We start from the raw sequence: 24,326 nt of genomic DNA on the forward strand, positions 1-24,326 counted from the left end.
TAGGGGAGCAGCCGCCATCTCTAAAATTCCCTGACTGCGACCGGTTCAGTTGGGAAAAAAAATCATTTCTTAGGTACAAAGCTGTTTCAAATTGAAATAGAACAGATGCAGCTTCACTGAATTTATCATTGACTGAAGTCTTGTACAGTTTTCTTAAACAAAATTGTAAGAATCAGCGCAGAAGAAAATTTTTGCCCTCACGTGCTTCAAGTTAATAAGTCAGTAACTCTGTGATCCTCCTCCTGTTACTCTGTAATAATAATGTAAACAATCATAAATGGCGTCTGTAGATTTCCCTGTGTTCCACTACTACAATTTTCGTCAGTACCTAGGCATCAGTATTTTTTCCACCCTGGAATTCCTCTTTCCTCTGTTTGTTTATCTTTGACATCTGCATCACGTCTCTGAGCACAAAATACTTAAAGAAACCATCAGAAGCTGTATCAGGAGCTGCGACGTGCACTCACGTTGTAATAACGGAAATCTCTGCAGGAGTCCACTCAAGCGATCGGCATACGGGATTGTCTGTGTTTGCTTATGTATTACCAGCTGCCGTGCCTGGCGTTGCACGGGACGTTTAATATCTGCCACAAAAAAGTGACTGGCCCTGTGCCTTTCGATATTCACAATACATTGAAGCCACATGGGAAAGTGCGATAGTTTTAAATGGAAGGGCAACATTATTTAAATCACAAAGTATCAACAGAATGCGAAGAACGAATCTATCTTCACCTGCGGCATACCTCGTGATAGGAATTACAGTAACTTTTTCACGATATATTTCGTTTGTTAAGCATCTATTTTTCATTTATTTTCTTTTTTGTTTCATCTGAATGTAGAAATTTGAAGTGTATATATACATAAATAAACTGTGTGCCTGTCTGCTTTAAAATATATAGCGTACGTCCGATTAGATTTTCATCAGGGGAGCGTGTAGAAATCTGAAGTAAATCGGTCAAGAACTGTTCAAGTTTTTTGTAACAACTTTTCCCCTTTATAGACTGACGAGCCAAAACATTATAACCACCTGCCTGACAGCTTGTTTGTCCGTCTTTGATTTCGTTCCAATCACTGATTCTGCGTATCAGGGAACGACAGTTTGTTGGGAGGTATGTGGCAATTGATGTCTACGCACAGGCCGTGTAACTATCGTAAATAGTGGGAGCTTATTTCCCTATGCCGTAAAGGCGCCGTATAGCGACCCAAATGTGTTCCATAAGATCTCCATGAGGCGAATTTGGTCGCCGAGAATCAACCCAGTTCACTGTAATGCTCCCCAAACGACTGTAGAACGGGCCTGGCTCCGAGACATGGACAGTTGTACTGCTGTACAACGACATCGCCGTCGGGCAAGATATCAAGCATGGAGGGACGCAGGTTGTTCGCAGCGTGTCAAACTGTCATCGATTACTTGTAATGGTCCGATGTAAGCGCAGGAGAATGTTTCGTAGCATAACACTGCTCCCCTCCCATCGGCCTGCGTCCGTGGCGTGCTGCACGTTTCGAGCTGCCGTTCACGTCGTTTGTGGAGACGACCATCGACCTAGTGTAGCAAAGTTGCCATTCACCCAAAGAGCAGACAGATTTCCATTGATCGACAGTCGAATCCCAATGGTCCGTTGCCCACTGACGATGACGCTGGGTCAACATGTGAACGCACAGGGGTGGTCTGCTAAGCTTCATGTTCGACGATGTACGATGAACGGTGTGCTCCGAAAAACTTGTGCGTGCGCCAGCATTGTGCTCTTCCGGCAGAGGTGCCACAGATCACCATCCTACTGTACAGAGCAGACAAGCCTGTGAAACTCGCGTTCTGTGAAGAGTCGTGGACGTCGTATCATTTATCTCGTAGCTGCTCACGATAGTAGCACCTGAACATTCGACCAGCTTCTTTCTCGTGATACTCGTTCATATACACTGTATAACAATGATCTGCCCTTTGTCAAAGTCGCTTATCTCAGTGGATTCCCCATTTGCAGTCCCTATCTTCCCCAGTGTGATCCCCCGTCCGTGTCTGCTCCGCATAATTTTGTCCCCACGTCACGTGGCCGCAACGCCACTGGGTGGCATCCAACGTCGCGGCGGGCTGTGCTCATAATATTTTGGCTCATCACTGTATGTTACATACAGACATGTTTCAAGTCAGATTACGAATCTTAGATAAGCAGTATATAAACAACGGTCCCCCTTTTATCATGAAGGCAAAGTGTGCAAAATTTCTTCAAGATCGGAACAGAACTGTAGCGTGATTCTTACGACACAATGGCTAAGGAACGTACTCTTTTTCAATATGGCGGGAGAGGGAGGTGGTGTGCTCACGTTCCTCAAGCGCTGTAGCCATCTGAAGACTAAGCAGCGCTCTGGTAAGGAGAGACAGAGAGAGGGTACTCACGTAGCGAGGAGACGCTCTTGCAGGAGGGCGTGGCCGGCGAGGCGTGTTCTCCGCTGACGTCACTGACGGAGCTGCGCACCGAACTGTGGCCGGACAGCGGCAGCGTCTGCGAGATGGGCGACGCGCGCGTGCGGGGCCGCCTGCTGCAACAGCACACGCCCACACGGCGGTAGTGGCGGCCGCACTCCAGTCCCACCTCCACGTATTTCGATCGCCAACCGCAGATCGCGCGAGAGTCCCGAGTGAATCCCCATTTTACGATAATTTACTTCCATCTCTATGTCATTGAAGTTTCATTTCAATGAGAGAGAGAGAGAGAGAGAGAGTGAGAGAGAGAGAGAGAGAGAGAGAGAGAGAGAGAGAGAGAGTGAGTGAGAGAGAGAGAGAGTTTTCTTGCAACATTTTTTTTCACATCATATTCGCACATTCTTTCTTAGCGCTCAGCCATTTCAGATTTCGCCCAAGCAGAAGAATTCATTGTACAGGTTCATTACATTGTAAACTGAACATTCCGATAACATACGAGCACAATGCAAGTTGAAGTCTTACTATCTCTTGTCGTATGACATCGTTCATCATCTAACAAGGAGGCCACATGGAAATCGTGTTTTCGTAATTTTCTGTATGTATGGTATGTGAAGTTCAGAGATCAAATACCAGTCTTCCAAAGCAGTCAATGTAACTCTAAAAATTCTCGGGAGACCCCTGAAGTTTTGCGAATTTTTAGAATGAGCCGCTTGGCTCACACCATAGCATCGGAAAGTGGTCATTCGGTAATCAATGGATCGCTGGTTCAGATCTCAGTATTGTCTTCTTTTCGCCCAGTTTGAGTGCTTACATCATTTAAGTATAAAATTAATCATATATATGCTAATTGACACATATGCCGATCATTTTAACGAAAATACAACTTTTCTTTTTCCAAGTTACACATTCCCCACTAAATTCCAGTTTTGGTTGCAAATATAAACTGTATCCTATCGATATTTTGCAAAATATTATTAACACAGATTGTTTAAATTAAAAATTAACAACCCTTCATAAAATATCAATAATTAGGAAGTTATATTTCCAATGAAAACTGGAATTTTGTTCACGATTGTAATTAGAAACAAACCTTTTTGATACATGCATGGAAGAGGTTTGATATTTGAGATCTGAATGTCACACACAATAAATATATAAAAAAATGATAAATGTAATTGCCACATGATCTCCTCCTTACTCTAATGTCTTTGCAGCCTGTTGCTTACAGATAAAAATATAAAATTTCATACACCTTCAGCTGTCTCCTACACCATGCCCAGGTGCTTGTCTGAACACGATGATGACTGTGTGAATTACATTAAGAAGTGGTGTGCAATTTAGTGATGAATTAATTACAGTGGTAATATGTAGTACACATTTAACAAAAACCCAACCACACAACATGAGCTATCAAGATCAATGATAAACTAACAAATAAAATGGGAGAACAGTTTCACACTATACAAACGTATAGTCATAAATGAAATATATGTATGCCCTTTAACAATGAAGTGAACCTACTCATCACAGGTAATAATTACATATCATTCTTAGAGAACTATGGTGTCACATATTGACAAACAACTACAGAGTAATGGTAACATTGATGCCTGTGAATCAAATGAAGAACAACAGTCACAGTTATATATTAAAGACTACCATCTAAAGGTGAGTTATTTATATGTTGTCATATACTACCAGAAAATAAAACCATTTACCTGAGATCAGCCCTATGTTAACTACATTTATCACTATGTACCACACACTAATAGCCTAATAAAGACAGCAACTTAAAGTTACAGCAAAATAATCCCTCAATTACAGAGGCATATTGTGCCACCTACTTCATAAATTTTTTTAAAATGAGAAACTGTAAACCTAGTGTAATAAGCCAGAAATAATTCCCACTATGTAGGATGTATCAAAATATCATATAGAATAAGTTGTAACCCATATTATCAAGAAGTAGGAACTTGGCTGGTACACAGGAGTTTGTCTAGGTTCACTATATGACCCACCCACATGCCTGTCTAAGAGCAAATTTCCCACTTTTTGATGATGTTCGTTACAACTTCTTTCATATGATATTTTGACATTCCCTACATAGTTCGAATTCGTTATGGTTTATTACATTAGTTTTGCAGTTTGTTTCAATAAAAATGTTCATTAAATAGGTGGCATCTGACAGATCTGTGATTAATATATTATTTTGATGTATCATTAAATTCCTTTTTGTTTAGTTTATTAGTACATGCTACATGGTAATGAAATGATCATATGCTAGTAATGGCCAGGAGAGCCCATTTGTGGTTGTTTGGCCAGCTAGTGCAAATATTTTTATTATATGACTGTAACAATAACACAACACCCAGTTGCCGAATGGGTAAAATCTCCTACATGGCCAGGAATGGAACCCAGGCCCACTGTACAGCAGCCAGCCATTTATGCAAACATGGCACATGGTGTTACAGGCAGTTAATCTGGAGTTTACCTCATACAAATGGTTTTATATTTCACTAGTATATGAGAACATATAAATAATTCACCTTCAGACTACACTCAGCAGTATACAGATGTGATTGTTCTGCTGCAACTGATTCACGAGCATTAATATTACCATTACCTTCCAGTTGTTTGTTGATATGTGATACTGAGGTGATCTAAGAATGACATAATTTTGACTTACAATTAGTAGGTTCATTTTATTATTATATGGCATATATATTTTCTTCCCAGGTTATATTCACAGAATGTGCAACTGTTCTCTCATTTTATTTCTTAGTTTATCATTGATACTGATATTGCACATTGTACAGTTTGTTTCTTGTTTGCTGCATATTACCACTGTATGTAAATGATCTCTTGAACTGTACACCACCTGTTTATTACATAACTGACACTATCATTATTGTTTATGTCTTCAGAGAGGGTATAGTGAAGTGTATAAACCAGTCACACAAATAAATTAAGTTCATAATATAGACAGCTGAAGGTGCTTTCAATTTTACATTTTATACTGAACAGCTGAGTCCTTCAAACATCTTATACAAAGACAGACTTAACAGAGACAATGTTTACCTCGTGCAGAAATTCCACATTTCCTTCACAAGGAGTGGCTGTTTCCATTTCAGTTCATGTCCCTTTTTTAGCTGTCTGATTAGGACACAGAGTTTAGTCATTTGGAGATATTAATGATCAACAGAGAGAAAGGGTGAGGGTAAAGCCTAGTCCAAGGTGTCTGTTAAGAACAGTTACAAGGGTTGGTATTATTCTGCTGTAAGATCCAGTGGTATTAGCTCTGAACCACTAGCGTCTGATGGAAGTGACAGGGTACAATTTGTTACAGTATTATATAAAAGTATTACATACATAGCTGCAATGCTCCTGATAGTTCTAGGATTCTTATGAACAGAGAAAAATTTGTGCTGGTTTCTTCTTAACCAAAGTGTTACATGTAAGTCCAATGTTGGTCACCGGAGGAGAAGAAACTTTGTTATGATTGTTAGTAAAGGATATTCTAAGCTAATGTGGAGACAAAACATGACTGAAAGTGTTACCTCAGGAAAAAGACAAAGAGAGAATTTGTGAGACAACACTGAACAAAAAAATGGACGATACTGTCAAGCCTGTTATGGCTTTACACTGGAAGAATCAGTAAAGCTTTCGTATGTAGGGGAGCAGGATAAGATGGGATTACATACGCAAGTAATCAACACCGTGTATTGTAGCATATTTCCAGGAAGTATAAAATCAGCGCAGCATATGGAGAGATGGAAAGGAACAAGAATCCAGTTGAATGAGAGGAGAAGCTATAAAGGGGAGACAGAAGGGAAGTAAAGGCAGGGAGGAACAAGTAAACAGTTAACGGGGGTGGGAACAAACTTAGAATGGGGGCGATAATGAAAGCCATATGGGGAAAACATGAATATAAAAAACAAGATGAAAAGACGGAAAAGGAGAGAGAAAGTCTGACAAGAGAATAAGAGAGAAAGTCAGACAGTAGAATAAGAGGGATTGAAAGGAAGACTGAAAAGAGAGGGACACGGGGGAGAGGTGAAGAAGCAAGAGAATGCAGATAACCGCCACGGCCTTTGTAAGCTGACCTCTTGGTCCTGGTGGGCGTGGTGGAGTCCGCGGAGCCGGCGCGCTCCAGCGCGGCCACCGCCGGCGAGGTGGGCGTGGCCGCCTTCCTGCGGGCCGTGCTGCTGTCCGGCGGCGGCGGCGCGCCCAGCCCGGCGAACACCTTGCTCTTCACCTCCTTCAGGTGGCTCTTCAGCACGCGCTGCTCCGCCTGGCCCTGCAACACGTCCGCAGCCTCACGTCTACGTCCTATTTTGTTCGTTACTAGAGCTTGTTTCGTGTGTGCGAGGCGAGCTGGAATGTTTGCGAATCAATCTATATTTTTGCGATACAGCTGGCAATCATGTAGAGCAGCAAGAAAAAGGGTGGGGGGGGGGGGGCAAGGCAGATGGTGGTCCGGCGCCTCGAGATGTCGAGAGTTTTTAGGGAACTTACACTGAAGGACGAAAGAAAGAGGTACACGGCCTAATATCTCGTAGCGCCCCCGTGAGCACGCAGGAATGCCGCAACACGACGTGGCATGAACTCGACTAATGTCTGTAGTAGTGGTGGTGGAGGGGGCTGACACCAAGAATCCTGCACGGCTGTCGATAAATCCTAAAGACTGCGAGTGGGTGGAGATCTCTTCTGAAGTGCACGTTGCAAGACATCCCAGATTCAATAATGTTCTTGTCTGGGGAGTTCGGTGGCTAGCAGAAGTGATAAACACAGAATGGTGTTCCTGGAGCCACTTTGTACCAATTGTGGATGTGTGGGGTGTCGCATTGTCTTGCTGGAATTGCCCAAGTCCGTCAGAATGCACAATGGACAAGAATGGATGCAGGTGATCAGACAGGATGCTTACGTACGTGTCACCTGTCAGCGTCGTATCTAGACTTATCAGGGGTCCCATAACACCCCAACTGCACACGACCCACACCACTGCAGAACTTTCACTAGCTTGAACAGTCCCGCGCTGACATGCAGGGTCCACGGATTCGTGAAGTTGCCTCCATAACCGTACACGTCCATCCGTCTGACACAATTTGAAAGCAGACTCGTCCGACCAGGCAACATGTTTTCATACATCAACAGTCCAGTGTCGGAGTTGATGGGCCAAGGCGAAGCGTGAAGCTTTGTGTCGTACATCATAGAGGGTACACGAGTGGGCCACAGGCTCTCAAAGCCCATATCGATGTTTTGTTGAATTGTTCGCAGCCGGCCGCGGTGGTCTCGCGGTTCTGGGCGCGCAGTCCGGAACCGTGCGACTGCTACGGTCGCAGGTTCGAATCCTGCCTCGGGCATGGATGTGTGTGATGTCCTTACGTTAGTTAGGTTTAAATAGTTCTAAGTTCTAGGGGACTAACGACCACAGCAGTTGAGTGCCATAGTGCTCAGAGCCATTTGAACCAATTGTTCGCAAGGTGTCACTTGCTGATGGGCCAGCATTGGTATCTGCAGCTATTTGCGGAAGGGTTGCACCTCCGTCACGTTCAACTATCCTCTTCAGTCGTCGGTCCCGTTGTTGCGAGATATTCTTCCGACGGCAGCGATGTCGGAGGTTTGATGTTTCACCGGATTCCTGATGTTCGTGGTACACTCGTGAAATGGTCGTACGGGAAAATGCCCACTTCATCGCTACCTCGGTGATGCCGTATCCCATTGCTCGTGCGCCGACTAACATCACGTCCGAACTCTAATCTTCATAACCTGCCATTTCAGCAGCAGATCTAACAACAGCGCCGTATTCTCCCCGTCTGTATTTGAAGCGCGGCTGCAGTGCTGTGGCCAGTGGCCACCACGGTCACGACGTCACTACTGGGACCACTCGTACTCGCACCATGTGGCGTCACAGCACTGGTGACGCAACCCACAAAATACAAGGCTCAGTCACTGAATTTTGTTTGCAGCACTGACAAATGTTCCAGTAAAATAATCTGTGTTCGTTGTCAAGATGGTCGCAACAATTAAAGTACATGCTGAAGACCTTTAGTTTTATACAAACCAGGGACACTGAAGCATACTGAAATTTTCTGTGTTGTTTACTATCCGGGCACATTGCATATTTGTTTACCATATGTGTGCAGCTGTGGCTCCACTTTACTAATGTTGCTGTGTTTTGGGGTGCAGTATTGTGACACTGAACAATCATTTCGTGCACGATTCAAATAGCGCAGTTTTAATTCGTTTTTATGAAGTTAGTAAAGGGTTAACGTGCCGACGTTTGCTGTCAGTGTCGTGCAATTTTACTTCTGTCTCAGTAATTACAGTACAAATAACATTAGCTACAACTTTTCAAACATGAAAGGGGAGTGTGTTATCTTGAGACTGAAGTATCGTAATTTGCAGTCTGACAGGGAACTTTCCTGCATCTGGAGGTGAATTTCTAAATTAATGAACCACTCTGAGCACAACTTTTTTCTGAGAGTAACTAGTTACTTTAGCAGTGGAGTTGTCCATAGTTGATTGGAGACCATTTCGTTTTTTAGAAATTATTGTCATTCTTTCCAGTTTTGGCAAATACTTAGGACTTCGTTGCGAGATAAAGCATATTTTATCAGAATTGTAAACTATTAATACAGTCTGACTGACTTGACAGTAGATGGATATTTTCCAGCTTCTATCGACTGCTAAACGAAAGTAGTTGCCTTATTTGCCAGTTGTTAAGCTTAGCACAGAATCATTGTGATCCATCTGTGGCACAGATTTAACTGCTGGTGAGAGGGGGCTGTTATTTTCTGCTGAAGCTGTACCACCACTGGTAATGAGGTCAAACTGGCGTCGACGCAAAACGTCTACGTGCACGCAACTGGATGCAGTTTACGTACTGCATGACGTCTCACCTATTACCTTCAGTTTGCGGTGTCCCACGGTTAGACAGGAGACGGCTGGACAAAGCGAATGGTGGACCTGGCAGTAAGGGCAACTAGCTTCGTGACGTTGCTAATTAGAGCGACCTTCACGTCCGAAGTGCAGTGCGGTAGTACCTAGCAGTGAAAACACAGCAAAGCGATCGCGCAAACTGTGTTCGTGGACACGGGCAACGGCTTGCTGTAACGTCATTAAATGTGTTGACCCTAAGGGAGGGAAGAAGACTGGGTTTAAAATTCCCGTCCTCATTGAGGTCATTAGAAATGAAATCCGAGCTGTCATTGCACCAAGGACGGAGAGGGAAAGCCCTTTGAAACAGACCATCCCGGCAGTTACGTAGAGCGATTTACGTAAATCGTGGAAAACCTGAATTTGAATGGCCAGACGTGGGTCTGAATCATCGTCCTCCCGGATGCGAATCCAGTGTGCTAACCACTGCGCCACCTCACTCAGTACTTACTTACTTTCCGTGTCCGGAACCAGACTTCAGGCTTCCAAAAATCAGCAGCCAATATGGCCTTGTCATTTGCCTCCCGTAAGTCATTCATTGTGCAGGGCTGGTCTAAATATGACAGATAAGCAGGTGTTGAGGATCCTGAACACAGTCACACAGACAGAGAGTGTTCTCATTCTCTTTTAGGAAACCCCATTGCTGCAGGTTTGTCTTGCACTTTGGCACTTCTACCCTCATGCGGTTTAGGGTTCTCCAGACTGTGTATGGTAGGTCTCCACCGGGCGCCAATTATTCTTTTACCTCTTTATGGGGGTTTCTCCGGTTGATTTCCCACCTTTTCAAACGATTCTCTGCAGCCGACCCTTCCAGGGCTCGGGTACGTGACAGGAAACTCTTCCCCGAACAAAGCCGTCGGTCAGCAGGCTGGTGTCCGTATAAAGGATGACACGTGTCCTTTCCTTGCTTGGTTTTTCGGATTCGGCAGCGATGCCACGTCGTATGTTGGGCGGTGCGAGTCCCATGATTAAGTACATTTTGTGCACTGGGGTCGGCCTCAAGCATCCGGTAACAATCCGTGCCATTTCATTCAGCGCGACATCAGCTTTTCTCGCGTGTGTTGATGCATATCATACTGGAGCGGCGTATTCCGCGGCTGACACACTGAGCACAAGGGCTGAAGTTCTCAGCCCTTTGGGTTTGCACCCCAGGATCCGCTGGTTAGTTTCCTGATGATGATGTTTCTAGTTGAGACTTTTTCCCTTGTGGCATAACAATGATTATAGGTCAGTGTGCGATCCAAAGTGACACCAAGATATTTGGGCGTTTTACAATGCTCGAGACGTTCACCTCTCCATATTACATTTAATTCACGATTTGCCTCCCTGTTCTTTAAATGGAACGCACAGACCTGTGTCTTGGAAGACCTCACTCGGTACGACGAGAAAGAATGAAGCAGCACAGCACAGATGGGAAGAATGACGGGGATTGTTAAAACTGAGTGACTCGAAATGTGCAAGATGCGGTAATAGGGACACGACGCGGAGCGGTGTGGGTTTCAAGTGTGTAGCTCAAAGAAAATATCCCACTGGCGATATCTGGCATGCAAACAGTGTGGGAAATTTTTCCACGTACAGGATTCGGTTTTAAGAGCTGTCGTAGTAGCGGAAGCACATTTGCCATCAAAATAACATTAAAAAAAACACGTGCTACAATAAACTTCCACGGAAAAGATCAAGTAGCGACGGTTTATTGAGAGGAATTCAGTTACAGAGCGAATAAATATTAAAGTGTACGAGGAATAGCATAGTTAAAATACAGTGAAATGAACACCCTTAGCTGCTTACAGGCGTAGAAATACGTCAACGGGGACATATGAAAATGTGTGCCCCGACCGGGACTCTAACCCGGGATCTGATGCTTACATGGCAGACGCTCTCTCCATCTGAGCCACCGGGGACACAGAGCATACCACGACTGCAGGGATTTGTCTCTGGTACGCCTTCCGCGAAACCGACATTCTCAACGTATTGTCCCGGAGCCTTATATGTGTTACAAAAAGGTACGGCCAAACTTTCAGGAAACATTCCTCACACAGAAATGAAGAAAATATGTTATGTGGACATGTGACGGGAAACGCTTGCTTTCCATGTTAGAGCTCATTTTATTACTTCTCTTCAAATCACATTAATCATGGAATGGAAACACACAGCAACAGAACGTACCAGCGTGACTTCAAACACTTTCCTACAGGAAGTGTTCAAAATGTCCTCCGTTAGCGAGGATACATGCATCCACTCTCCGTCGCATGGAATCCCTGATGCACTGATGCAGCCCTGGAGAATGGCGTATTGTATCACAGCCGTCCACAATACGAGCACGAAGAGTCTCTACATTTGGTACCAAAGTTGCGTAGACAAGAGCTTTCAAATGCCCCCATAAATGAAAGTCAAGAGGGTTGAGGTCAGGAGAGCGTGGAGGCCACGGAATTGGTCCGCCTCTACCAATCCATCGGTCACCAAATCTGTTGTTGAGAAGCGTACGAACACTTCGACTGAAATGTGCAGGAGCTCCATCGTGCATGAACCGCATGTTGTGTCGTACTTGTAAAGGCACATGTTCTAGCAGCACAGGTAGAGTATCCCGTATGAAATCATGATAACGTGCTCCATTCAGCGTATGTGGAAGATCATGGGGCCCAATCAAGACATCACCAACAATGCCTGCCCAAACGTTCATAGAAAATCTGTGTTGATGACGTGATTGCACAATTGCGTGCGGATTCTCGTCAGCCCACACATGTCGATTGTGAAAATTTACAATATGATCATGTTGGAATGAAGCCTCATCCGTAAAGAGATCATTTGCAATGAAATGAGGATTGACACATTGTTGGATGAACCATTCGCAGAAGTGTACCCGTGGAGGCCAATCAGCTTCTGATAGTGCCTGCACACGCTGTACATGGTACGGAAACAACTGGTTCTCCCGTAGCACTCTCCATACAGTGACGTGGTCAACGTTACCTTGTACAGCAGCAACTTCTCTACGCTGACATTAGGGTTATCGTCAACTGCACGAAGAATTGCCTCGTCCATTGCAGGTGTCCTCGTCGTTCTAGGTGTTCCGCAGTCACGAGTCATAGGCTGGAATCTTCCGTGCTCCCTAAGACGCCGATCAATTGCTTCGAACGTCTTCCTGTCGGGACACCTTCGTTCTGGAAATCTGTCTCGATACAAACGTACCGCGCCACGGCTATTGCCCCGTGCTAATCCATACATTAAATGGGCATCTGCTAACTCCGCATTTGTAAACATTGCAGTGACTGCAAAACCACGTTCGTGATGAACACTAACCTGTTGATGCTACGTACTGATGTGCTTGATGGTAGTACTGTAGAGCAATGAGTCGCATGTCAACACAAGCACAGATGTCAACATTACCTTCCTTCATTTGGGCCAACTGGCGGTGAATCGAGGAAGTACAGTATATACTGACGAAACTAAAATGAGCTCTAACATGGAAATTAAGCGTTTCCGGGCACATGTCCACACAACATCTTTTCTTTATGTGTGTGTGAGGAATGTTTCCTGAAAGTTTGGCCGTACCATTTTGTAACACCCTGTATATACACTAAGATGGTATCTGCACTGTCAAAGTGTAATTGTAGCCCTACGCAGAATATGGGATGCACTCGCGCAGAGCGAGCCAGCAGTGCACTTTAGGAACACTGGAGTGCAGGCCGCCGCCACCTGTCCTCGCCGCACACCAGCCGGCCGCCGAGCGCCGCACCCACCTGCGCTATCTTGCTCATCACGGCGTCCCAGCGGCCGCCCTTCTTCGCCCTGTGCGCCGGCCGCTGGTTCTCCTGGTCCTCGTGGGGCTGCGGCTGCGGCGCCGGCGCCGGCGCCTCGATCATGGCCTTGATCTTTGAGACGACGTTGCGCTTCGGCATCTTGAACTTCTTGAGCTCTCGCGGCTTGGCGCCGGCGGCCGGCTTGGGCTGCTGGCCCTGGGGCGCCGCCTCGGCCGCCGGAGGCGTCGTCGCCGCCGTCTGCGTCTGCGGCGCGGCCAGCTCCGTGATGACGGGCGACGACAGGTTCTTCAGGTTGTTCTCCTCGGTGAGCGCGCGCTCCGCCTCCTCCAGCGACGCCTCCTCCGGGATCACCGTCGTGCACGCCGTCACGTTGCTGCCCGTCGGGCTCTGCGCCTCCTTCTCCTGTAACACGCCGCCGGACTACATGCACCGTCTGCTCTGCCGAAACGCTAAAGTACTACAGCCAAATTTAACCCAAAATTGTATAATTTAGCCAAATTTCACCCAAAATTGTATAAGGAAGTCTGTAATACTCCTATCGCAATAGGGGTTTATATCCTTTCCTTGTTGTATACATCGAAGAATCCTGGAGATACTGAAAGGCATCAGATAGATTATATAATGGTAAGACAGAGATTTAGGAACCAGGTTTTAAATTGTAAGACATTTCCAAGGGAAAATGTGGACTCTGACCACAATCTATTGGTTACGACATGTAGATTAAAACTGAAGAAACTGCATAAAAGTGGGAATTTAAGGAGATGGGACCTGGATAAACTGACTAAACCAGAGGCTGTACTGAGTTTCAGGGAGAGCACAAGGGAACAATTGACAGGAAGGGGGGGAAAGAAATACAGTAGAAGAAGAATGGGTAGCTCTGAGGTATCAAGTAGTGAAGGCAGCAGAGGATCAAGCAGGCAAAAAGACGAGGGCTAGTACAAATCCTTGGGTAACAGAAGAAATATTGAATTCAATTGATGAAAGGAGAAAATATAAAAATGCAGTAAATGAAGCAGGCAAAAAGGAATACAGACGTCTCAAAAATGAGATCGACAGGAAGCGCAAAATGGCTAAGCAGGGATGGCTAGAGGAGAAATGTAAGGATGTAGAGGCTTATCTCACTACGGGTAAGATAGATACTGCCTACAGGAAAATTAAAGAGACCTTTGGACAAAAGAGAACCACTTCCATGAATATTAACAGCTCAGATGGAAACCCAGTTCTAAGCAAAGAAGGGAAAACAGAAAGGTGGAAGGAGTATATAGAGGATCTATACAGGGGCGATGTTCTTCAGGACAATATTGTCGAATTGGAAGAGGATGTAGACGAAGAGTTTGGTGGTGGTGGTGGTGGTGGTGGTGGTGTGTGTGTAACGTCCCGTCGACAACGAAGTCATTAGAGACGGAGCGCAAGCTCGGGTTAGGGAAGGATTGGGAAGGAACCATCCCGGCATTTGCCTGAAACGATTTAGGGAAATCACGGAAAACCTGAATCAGGATGGCTCTAGACGCGATTGAACCGTCGTTCCTCGAATGCGAGTCCAGTGTGCTAACCACTGTGCCGCCTCGCTCGGTGAAGAGTTTGACAGAGCACTGAAAGACCTGAGTCGAAACAAGGCCCCGGGAGTAGACAACATCCCATTAGAACTACTGACGGCCTTGGGAGAGCCAGTCCAGACAAAACTCTACCCTCTGGTGAGCAAGATGTACGAGACAGGTGAAATACCCTCAGACTTCAAGAAGAATGTAATAATTCCAATCCCAAAGAAAGCAGCTGTTGACAGATGAGAAAATTATCGAACTATCAGTTTACTAAGTCACAGCTGCAAAATATTAACGCGAATTATTTACAGACCAATGGAATAACTGGTAGAAGCCGACCTCGGGGAAGAACAGTTTGGATTCCGTAGAAATGTTGGAACACGTGAGGCAATACTGATCCTACGACTTAGAAGAAAGATTAAGGAAAGGCAAACCTACGTTTCTAGAGTTTGTAGACTTAGAGAAAGCTTTTGAGAATTTTGACTGGAATACTCTATTTCAAATTCTGAAGGTGGCAGGGGTAAAATACAGGGAGCGAAAGGCTAGTTACAATTTGTACAGAAACCAGATGGCAGTTGTAATAAGAATCGAGGGACATGAAAGGGAAGCAGTGGTTGGGAAGGGAGTAAGACAGGGTTGTAGCCTCTCCCCGATGTTATTCAATCTATATATTGAGCAAGCAGTAAAGGAACCAAAAGAAAAATTTGGAGTAGGTATTAATATCCAGGGAGGAGAAATAAAAATTTTGCGGTCCGCCGATGATATTGTAATTCTGTCAGAGACAGCAAAGGACTTGGAAGAGCAGTTGAACGGAATGGACAGTGTCTTGAAAGGAGGATATAAGATGAACATCAACAAAAGCAAAACGAGGATAATGGAATTTAGTCGAATTAAGTCGGGTGATTTTGAAGGAATTGGATTAGGAAATGAGACACTTTAAGTAGTAAAGGAGTTTTGCTATTTGGGGAGCAAAATAACTGATGATGGTAGAAGTAGAGAGGATATAAAATGTAAACTGGCAATGGAAGGAAAGCATTTCTGAAGAAGAGAAATTTGTTAACATCGAGTATAGGTTTAAGTGTCAGGAAGGCATTTCTGAAAGTATTTGTATGGAGTGTAGCCATGGAGTGCGTGGATGGACTTGAGTGTGCACGGCCTACTGCAGAGAGGTGTTAGGATGCTCGTGCCCACCTGGCTGTGCTCCGAGACGCTGCCTGTGGAGCCGCTGGGCGACGTGTCGTGCGCCGCAGAGGCGTCGTCGGCGTCGGCGTCGCCGTCCTCCGGCCGCCGCGGCTCCAGGTCGGAGAAGACGCCGCTGGACTCCATCTCGGAGGAGGCCGTGAAGCTGGGGCAGCGCTGCTGCAGCCGCTGCGACTCGTTGTACAGCGTGCCGTCGATCACCTGCGCAGAGGGGCGCCCGCTCTACTTCCGCCCAAATGGTCGTCGCTCTGTTCGTCCGCGAGATACGGAGTACCGCGAACCAGTACTGAACTGTTACCTCCAGAACGCAGGCAATCCGCTCAGTGAACACAGCAGCAACTGAGTATGAAACAAGCTTTGTGCCTGCTTTCACGACTTCCTATTAGAAGTCAATGCGTCGTTCTTGACGAAATGTAATGAGCGTACCCCAAGACAGTGCTGTAGGATTATTATACAGGGGGAGCCATTTAGAACAGTTTTGGAAATTTACGGAATATTACAAATTGCATTAAGAAAGCTTGTAATAAAAGTTGTTCGTCTCGACGGGGGACATCCAGTAACACTAAACTCTGTCCTCCTCCTCCTCCCCCCCCTCCCCCCTCAGCCCCCCCCCCCCCCCCCCATTCTCAGCGGACGGGATGTATCGTCAACTTTGAAATCTTAATTCTTTTGTGTTATTAGTCTTCTGACTGGTTTCATGCGCCTGCCACCAATTCCTGTGCCAACCTTTCCACCATACTACTTGAAACCTATATCCTCAATCATTTGCTCTATGTATTCCAATGTCAATTTTCCTGTACAGTTTGTAACCCTGTACAGCTCCCTCTGGTACCACGGGAGTTATCACCTGATGTCTTCACACCTGTCTTGTCATCCGGTCCCTTCCTCTTGTCAGTGCTTTGCATATATCCCTTTCCTCGCCCAGTCTGTGGAGGACCACCTCATTCCTTATCACTCAACCTAACTTTCAACATTATTCTGTAGCGCTACATCTAAACGACTTCGATTCTCTTCTGTTCCGATTTTCCCCACAGTACAGGTTTCACTACCACACATTGCCGTCCTCCAAACGTATATTCCTCGAAATTGCTTCCTCAAATTAAGGCCTATGTTTGATCTCTTAAATAGGAACTCCAAGATTTACTGTCGATTTTGATTCTCTTTGTCAATTACCGCACTATCACAACGAAAAAATGTTAGATAAAGTTACGTATTTCCGGAACAAACAAATCCACATTAAAAATAGGGATTTCTCTTTAAGATTTCGAAAATGATCCCAGGCCACACACTTTCCGCTGGGGCAGGAAGATTAACAACTTTTATTATAATCTTTTTTAATCCGACTTGTCGTTTCACATGACTCCAATACCAATTTGAAATGCCTCGTCCTGCATCCACTGAAATCTCCGCTCGTTTTATCTCTATGATGTCAGCCAGCACCTCATCTACATTTCAATCACTGCTTCAATCTGAAGGCCCTTTATTGGTTGTAAACTAGATTTTCACCTAACGAACGACGGTTCCCGCGTAACGTAACAGGCACTTATGCTGCGAGATAAAATTCCTTTACATTACATCTCTCTACATTTTACTTTTGTTTAACGATCAGCTCATGTGATTCATGTTTTCACTTAATATTTTAGAAACTATGTTGAGTATGCTTCTTAGGGGATATCTTTAATGAACTAATACTGATACGAGAGCACCACTCAAATAATGTTTAGATAATTTTTCTGAAACTAATTTGGATGGAATTGAGATACTTCAGCCGAACACACTCGATTCGGGCAGTTCATTAAATCTACAGGTTATAGATAAAAAAGTACCTATAACTTCCAAAATATTTTGTTTTAAAAATATGATTTTAAATTTATACTCTCCAGATTAAATACAATCATACTGTGGCGTTTTTCTATTTATTTGTCCCCCTGCCTTGTCACATATAACGTCAACATGTTACGAACACGATGTGCATGCAACCAGAACCTGCTATCTGCTGAGTTGTACTACTATTTTGATGGACAGAATTGCCCCAAAAAATTGGCTTTCAGCGTAGTTTCAAGTTTTAGAACAGTAAATTTAACTTAAGAAAGATTATGTATTTACTATTAAAAACAGTCTTGATCACGATTTATTTATTAAGGTGACCGGTTTCGACCACTGCTGTGGTCATCTTCAAACCGCTGAGTAGGAATCTCTTCCTGCTGGAGAATCACTACTCGAGTAGTGTATTCAAAAGTAATTAAAGATGTTTTAATTGTGACATATAGCCACCCTGGCGCCACCAGAAACGAAGGATCCTCAAGCTGTGCGTGGAGTACCGAGAGACCGACAGGAACTATCGTTTTATTTTTGATTAATCATATGATAGTAACACTGCTGACTGCGATATTGCAGTGGATAATATGCAGGTTTTTGCTAGCGCTCACGTTCAATTTGTTGGTTATTGGAACATTAATATCGCCCGAAACATCAAGTGGAGCTGTGACTTGTAACCCAGAAAGCCATTACATTAGCTGACGGGATTGTTTCCAGAACGAATCTCTCACTTTGCAGCGGGCTGTACGCTGTTTTGAAACTCGCTGGCAGATTGAGTATCTGACCAGGACTCGAAGCCGTAACCTCACCCGGGCAGCTCGGTCGACAAGAGCACTGCGTGCCGAAGGCGAGGCTTCGGCTTGCGCAGTATTTATCTGGCAGCAAGTCTCAGATCCACAGTAGCTGTGGGTTTCGCTATTTAATAACTGGCTCTCGACTGAACGTCGCAAAATGAAACCCGGGTGAATGACACATGCCGGGAGCTCTGTGAGGCTATTCGTGGACGATGCTGTTTCAAGTGCGCAAATTGCAACGACAAAACTGTAGTGAAATGCATGGAGGCCTGCAGAGACCGACGAATGACGCATACACGGAGTTCACCGGTTTCAAAAACAAAGTATTGCACGTAAATAGGCAAAAGGCCCCATTACTCGAATACACTTTTGGTAAAGAAGTAAGAGCCGTAAAATTCAAATAAATATTGGATTATCCTCTCGAAGCGACGTAAAATGGAACAACATAAGACTAGGCGTAGGAAAGGAGAGGGTAGGTTCATATTCATTGAAAGAAAGCCGAGGAATGGCAATCCATCCACAAGCGAAGTGTCTCACGAAAGACTCGTCCGGCTCATTCTTCAGTGTTGCTGTTCAATCGGGCAGCGTTTAATGGAGACAGCAAATATTCGAAGAAGGGTCGAATAATTCGTTAAGAGTCCGTTTACGAAGAATTTATGGACAAACTGGCGCTTACACGGCGGCTTACTGAAAGTTTTTTCCTTCTCACACAGCACCCGCAAATAAACAGTATAGAATATAGCTTACCCAGTGGCACAAGTAAGGGGTGTCTTCCAGACGATGGAAGCCGCGTTAAGAGGCCAAAAGAAAAAACCCTCGTATCACGTGTCGGTGGACCCTTGCAGCTTCTGATTAGTAGTTTCACACTTGTCGAGCCATTTACAGATACAGTATGGAACAGTACTTTCCTTTTTAAGTTATTGGCTCTAGACTAGCTTCACAGCTGAAATGACAGTGAGTGGGACTGTCTATTTCCCAACTGGTTGATCTTTAAGTAAATGTCAGCCTCGGATTTATCAACCAGCATATTGTTTACAATATCGTTTACAAAACATACGAAACAACGAAATTCCCAGGCGAATCGGCGAGGAGAGGACTGTGTGTAAACCACTAACCAGCAGAAACTACTGAAACATGGGATTAAGACACCAGGGATAAAACTTGCTTTGTTCTACAGTGAGCTATAGACGGTAAACTATACTTGGAGACAGATTCAGTATAGACAACAAAAATCAATTACTTTGGGTCCAAGTGCTACTCTAAGATTGAAACTTTGGCGGAAGTTGGCCGAGCGGTTCTAGGCGCTTCAGTCTGGAACCGTGCGACCGCTACGGTCGCAGGTTCGAATCCTGCCTCGGGCAGGGATGTGTGTGACGTCCTTAGATTAGTTAGGTTTTAGTAGTTCGAAGTTCTGATGACCTCAGATGTTATGTCGCATAGTGCTCAGAGCCATTTGAATTTTTTTCCAAGAGGATTTTCACGGAAGTTTCATGTCACGGAAACATTGCAGAAAACTAACAGTCGCTTCTCGCAGTCAAATCTAAAAGCAACACAAGGTATTAGACTGAACTCGCGTAGATGCCAACGAATCATACATGGCTACTAAATGCGTTTCGCGAATGGATGATTAGTATACGGTGCAATAAGTGAATTCCAATAAGTACTAATCAGCTGATTCGACGTGGAATGATGGTTCAGATTCCATGTCTCCAGTAACAAAGCGATGGGGTTCAGATACATGCATTTCTACGTTTCTTGATCCTTTCCACTGTCCTATAGAAAGGAGTGTTGCATTCCTAAAGAGTTTTACATTGAAGTGTCCGTAAAAGCTGAATAAAATAGTTGCACATCAGCAAAGAAAGTAATCTGAAAATCTAGGAAGACAGGTAGATGACATCAGGAAACATCTCAAGACCATAAGGCTTGGTAAATGTAAAACGGCACCTTTATGTACCAGCGGATGTGAAATTGTCAATATTGACGATGGCGAATCAAACGCCCTGACAGTAAAAATAAATAAAGGCGGGAATAAGGGGAAACAATCTGAATTGAAAGTTCGAGACATTAGTGGCGCGCCAGACCACTACTTGAACCTCGAAACCATGCCTGCAGAAGACAAACTAGATGGTTCGAGCACTGGCCCGGCACTCCGAAATGCCACGATGTCTAAAACAGCTAACTCTCCACTTGAGAGCACAGTTTTAATTGCCCTGCGGTGGAATTCTAATTAACGAAAACAGTACCTCACCATTTGCTGAGCAACTCGTAAGTAGTTTAATGGCGCTGTCTTACTACTGTTAGATTTGATATTAGCACGTTGCTAACACTTTCTAATACATCACGATAAACGTCATCATTTCGCATTTGTATACTATTTTTAATGCTTGGGCCAACAACGGCTTTAAATTTCCTGGGAGCAGTCAGTGTATCTTTTTCATAGGAGAATGCTTCATTTCATTGAAAATTGTTTACTTTAACAAATTTAGGTATCACAAAAAACAAAAATACGCTAAAGTTTTGTTTTGTTGAGTGAAGATTACTTAACATATCACGACGTACACAATACTGTGGAGTAGATCAACATGATATGACGTATGTTCTGACAAGTGGGGTTCTATAACCAAGAATGAAGAAGTGCAATCTATTTGCTGCTTTCGTTGTCATACCACAGTACACTACAGTATGTTACCACATATCTTCAAATTTAAAAAAGCAAACAGTACTAACGGTTGATCCATTCTACGTTACTGACTGGGTGGATTCGTGACATGTTGACAAATGGGATCGCAACTATTTTTGTAGAATGTTACATGATGCTACCCAAAGTGATCAAAATTAACTAATCGTGCACCAAATAAATTCTTTGTTTTAAACTGAAAATAGCCTGACGCAGAATTCGACTTGTTTCAGACGATTTCAGTTTGTCTAAATCGAATGACAGCAGTGTACTACAACTGCTAATTGTGAAACGGTACCTTTTTTCGAAGTCTAGTCGCATACATTGCTTGTCGGTATATCGTGAAGATCGAACAGGCGTTGTATTCACGGAAACGCTGCTAATAAACAGCTACTATCAAATAAACAAACAGCTATTATTGATGACTGGCAGGATTCAACACGATTCACATTAACCCCAAGCACTTGAAACCAGGCACAGGCAGCTGCGTCCAGCAAACTGAAGCGGAGCGAGCTACTTGTTTGGTGATGCGCCATTGGTCAGTGCTAGGCCAATAGCTGGCCGAGCACATGAGGGTCTCAGGCTGACCGGCCAATTCAACACTACTGTCAAATCCCGGGTTCGTATTTTCATCACTTCCTTCCCCTGTCGTCGTAGTGCTATCAGATCGTCCCACACAGTAAAAGTATATATACAAGATGTTACAAACGGTACGGCCAAACTTTCAGGAAACATTCCTCACACACAAAGAAAGAAAATGCGTTATGTGGACATGTGTTGGGAAACGCTTACTTTCCATGTTAGAGCTCATTTTATTACTTCTCTTCAAATCACAATCATGGAATGGAAACACAAAGCAACATAACGTACTACCGTGACTTCAAACACTTTGTTACAGGAAGTGTTCAAAATGTCCTCCGTTAGCGAGGATACATACATCCACTCTCCGTCGCATGGAATCCCTGATGCGCCGATGCAGCCCTGGAGAATGGCGTATTGTATCACAGCCGTCCACAATACGAGCACGAAGAGTCTCTACATTTGGTACCGGGGTTGCGTAAACATGATCTTTCAAATGCCCCCACAAATGAAATTCAAGAGGTTGAGGTCAGGAGAGCGTGGAGGCCACGGAATTGGTCCGCCTCTACCAATCCATCGGTCATCAAACAGATTCTGTTGTTAAGAAGCGTACGAACACTTCGACTGAAATGTGCAGGAGCTCCATCGTGCATGAACCACACGTTGTGTCGTACTTGCAAAGGCACATGTTCTAGTAGCACAGGTAGATTATCCCGTATGAAATCATGGCGGTGAATCGAGGAAGGACAGTACTTACTGACGAAACTAAAATGAGCTACAACATGGAAAGTAAGCGTTTCCGGACACATGTCCACATAACATCTTGATTTGTGTGTGAGGAATGTTTCCTGAATGTTTGGCCGTACCTTTTTTTTATATCATGGACCGCACGATTTCTTTTATCAGCTACAACCTATACACGTACGAAACAATTTTTTCTGTGAATGCGACAGAATAATCGTTTTGCTTTGTGTGTTAAATGGGAAACAGTTAACGATATGAGACACTATCAATTACTGTTCTTTAATTTGTTCATGCTCTATCGAAATTATATAGTAACTATGAGAACAAGACTAACGATTAAATCGCAGAAATGCGGAAGCGACTGTATGACGTAGAGACCAAGAGGTGGGAGAAGTGGTGAAGATGGAGTGAATAGTCACGACAGAAACGAAGTTTATACTTTGTAGTTTAGGTGTCATCATAAAGACTAGCTACGAGCGTAATGGCCCGAAATCTTCAAAAGCACCTGCTTAGTTTATTTATGGCTTTATTTGCAAACGTTGGGGTGTAATCTGATCACGCCTTATTCATATTTTAGTACTACACACTCTATGAACCATTGGTATAGACTTTAGATTTCGCATGGAATTTTAAATAGTAATGACAGAAATAATGGCGCAACAGACGTGCACAATACGCTTGCATGTAAACAGGCATCGAGACACTTAGGGTTTACTCCTCAACAGAGGACGATAATATCCGCATACATCTGTTGATTCAGTTATTCTATGGAAGTGTGTTTCCTTGCAGCTGGTCTTATTTATTTTGATGATTACGTGACGTATGTACAGTCGGTTTCCAACTTTCTTATCTCCAGGTACGATTAGGCGTGGTTCCTGAACCGAATGCTGTTATTGCTATTGCGTCGCACAATCAAGCAAGGTGACACATAGTTTGATAGTTCGTATCAGACCCTCTCTGCTTCTAAACATTTCGACCCAGAGATTGTACATGCATGAGATAAACAACAAGATAAAAATAAAGCTGCAAGTAAATTCATTTACAACGCAATAAATAACAGCTGGCAGTTGTATGGACATACGGTACGTAGCCGACTACACGAATATTAATGATTCTGTTTATTTATAGCCCATGAAGAGAGAAATTTGTTCAGTTTTATTTGAAACATAGTAAAGTATGGTGTATGAAAGTACCGGTAATGACAGACGGTTTTCAGGAAGAGGGCAGCTGAAATTAGTTAGCTGATCGCGTGACATGGTACATCTGCGCCTCGGTGTCAATCATGCGATCAGTGTTACAGCCCTGTTAAAATGGTAGAACTTTTGAAGTCTATTGGAATAATACGGGAGGGTGGACAAAAGTATGGTGACACCGAGAGAACTGCATACTTGAACATAAACTGCACATGCTCGCCAAGCCTGCAGATTGAGCTGTTGTATTTGACGGAACAGCAACTGAGCGGCGTCCTCAATTCTTCGTGTGAGAGTGTGTCAAAACAGTGTTCTGTGTAGTTGGGAGTGCATTATGTCGGAGCTAAATGAATTCGAGCGTCGGCAAATTGTTGGCGCTCGAATGTTGGATTCTCCCGCGATCAAGACGTCCGGTGTTCAAAGATTTATACCGCGAACAAGGAAAACGGGAAATCAGGGTTAACTAAGTAGCAACGCACACGAAAGCGTGTCTTGAGCAGTAGTGAATGACGGTTATTCAATCGGACTGAGATGAAAAACAAAATGACCACAGCGGAAAGATCACTGATGAACTGAATCTTGTACTCGCGAACCCTGTCATCAGCGAAAGAAAGTGAAAGGAGCTCCATATGTAGTGAATTTCAAGGCAAACAAATTCCAAAATGAA

General features: G+C 44.2%; 2 protein-coding genes across 2 annotated transcripts in view; both read right to left on the minus strand.

Annotated features, from left to right (window-relative positions):
* Window positions 1–16,324, minus strand: part of LOC126278721 (microtubule-associated tumor suppressor candidate 2 homolog) — a 538,837-nt gene extending 522,513 nt beyond the window's left edge. Inside the window, exons 1-5 of the mRNA XM_049978996.1 lie at window positions 16,313–16,324; window positions 15,849–16,058; window positions 13,096–13,518; window positions 6,523–6,716; window positions 2,393–2,535 (exon numbers count right to left, since the gene is read on the minus strand). Of these exons, the coding sequence (XP_049834953.1) occupies window positions 2,393–2,535; window positions 6,523–6,716; window positions 13,096–13,518; window positions 15,849–16,058; window positions 16,313–16,324 (982 nt within the window). The remainder of the gene's footprint in view (window positions 1–2,392; window positions 2,536–6,522; window positions 6,717–13,095; window positions 13,519–15,848; window positions 16,059–16,312) is intronic.
* Window positions 16,325–23,432: 7,108 nt separating this feature from the next.
* LOC126278722 (histone-lysine N-methyltransferase SETD1A-like) overlaps window positions 23,433–24,326 on the minus strand; it is a 493,303-nt gene continuing 492,409 nt past the window's right edge. Inside the window, exon 7 of the mRNA XM_049978997.1 lies at window positions 23,433–23,492. Coding sequence (XP_049834954.1) covers window positions 23,433–23,492 — 60 coding nt within the window. The remainder of the gene's footprint in view (window positions 23,493–24,326) is intronic.

Source organism: Schistocerca gregaria, chromosome 6 (genome assembly GCF_023897955.1).
Source record: "Schistocerca gregaria isolate iqSchGreg1 chromosome 6, iqSchGreg1.2, whole genome shotgun sequence".
NCBI lineage: Eukaryota > Metazoa > Arthropoda > Insecta > Orthoptera > Acrididae > Schistocerca > Schistocerca gregaria.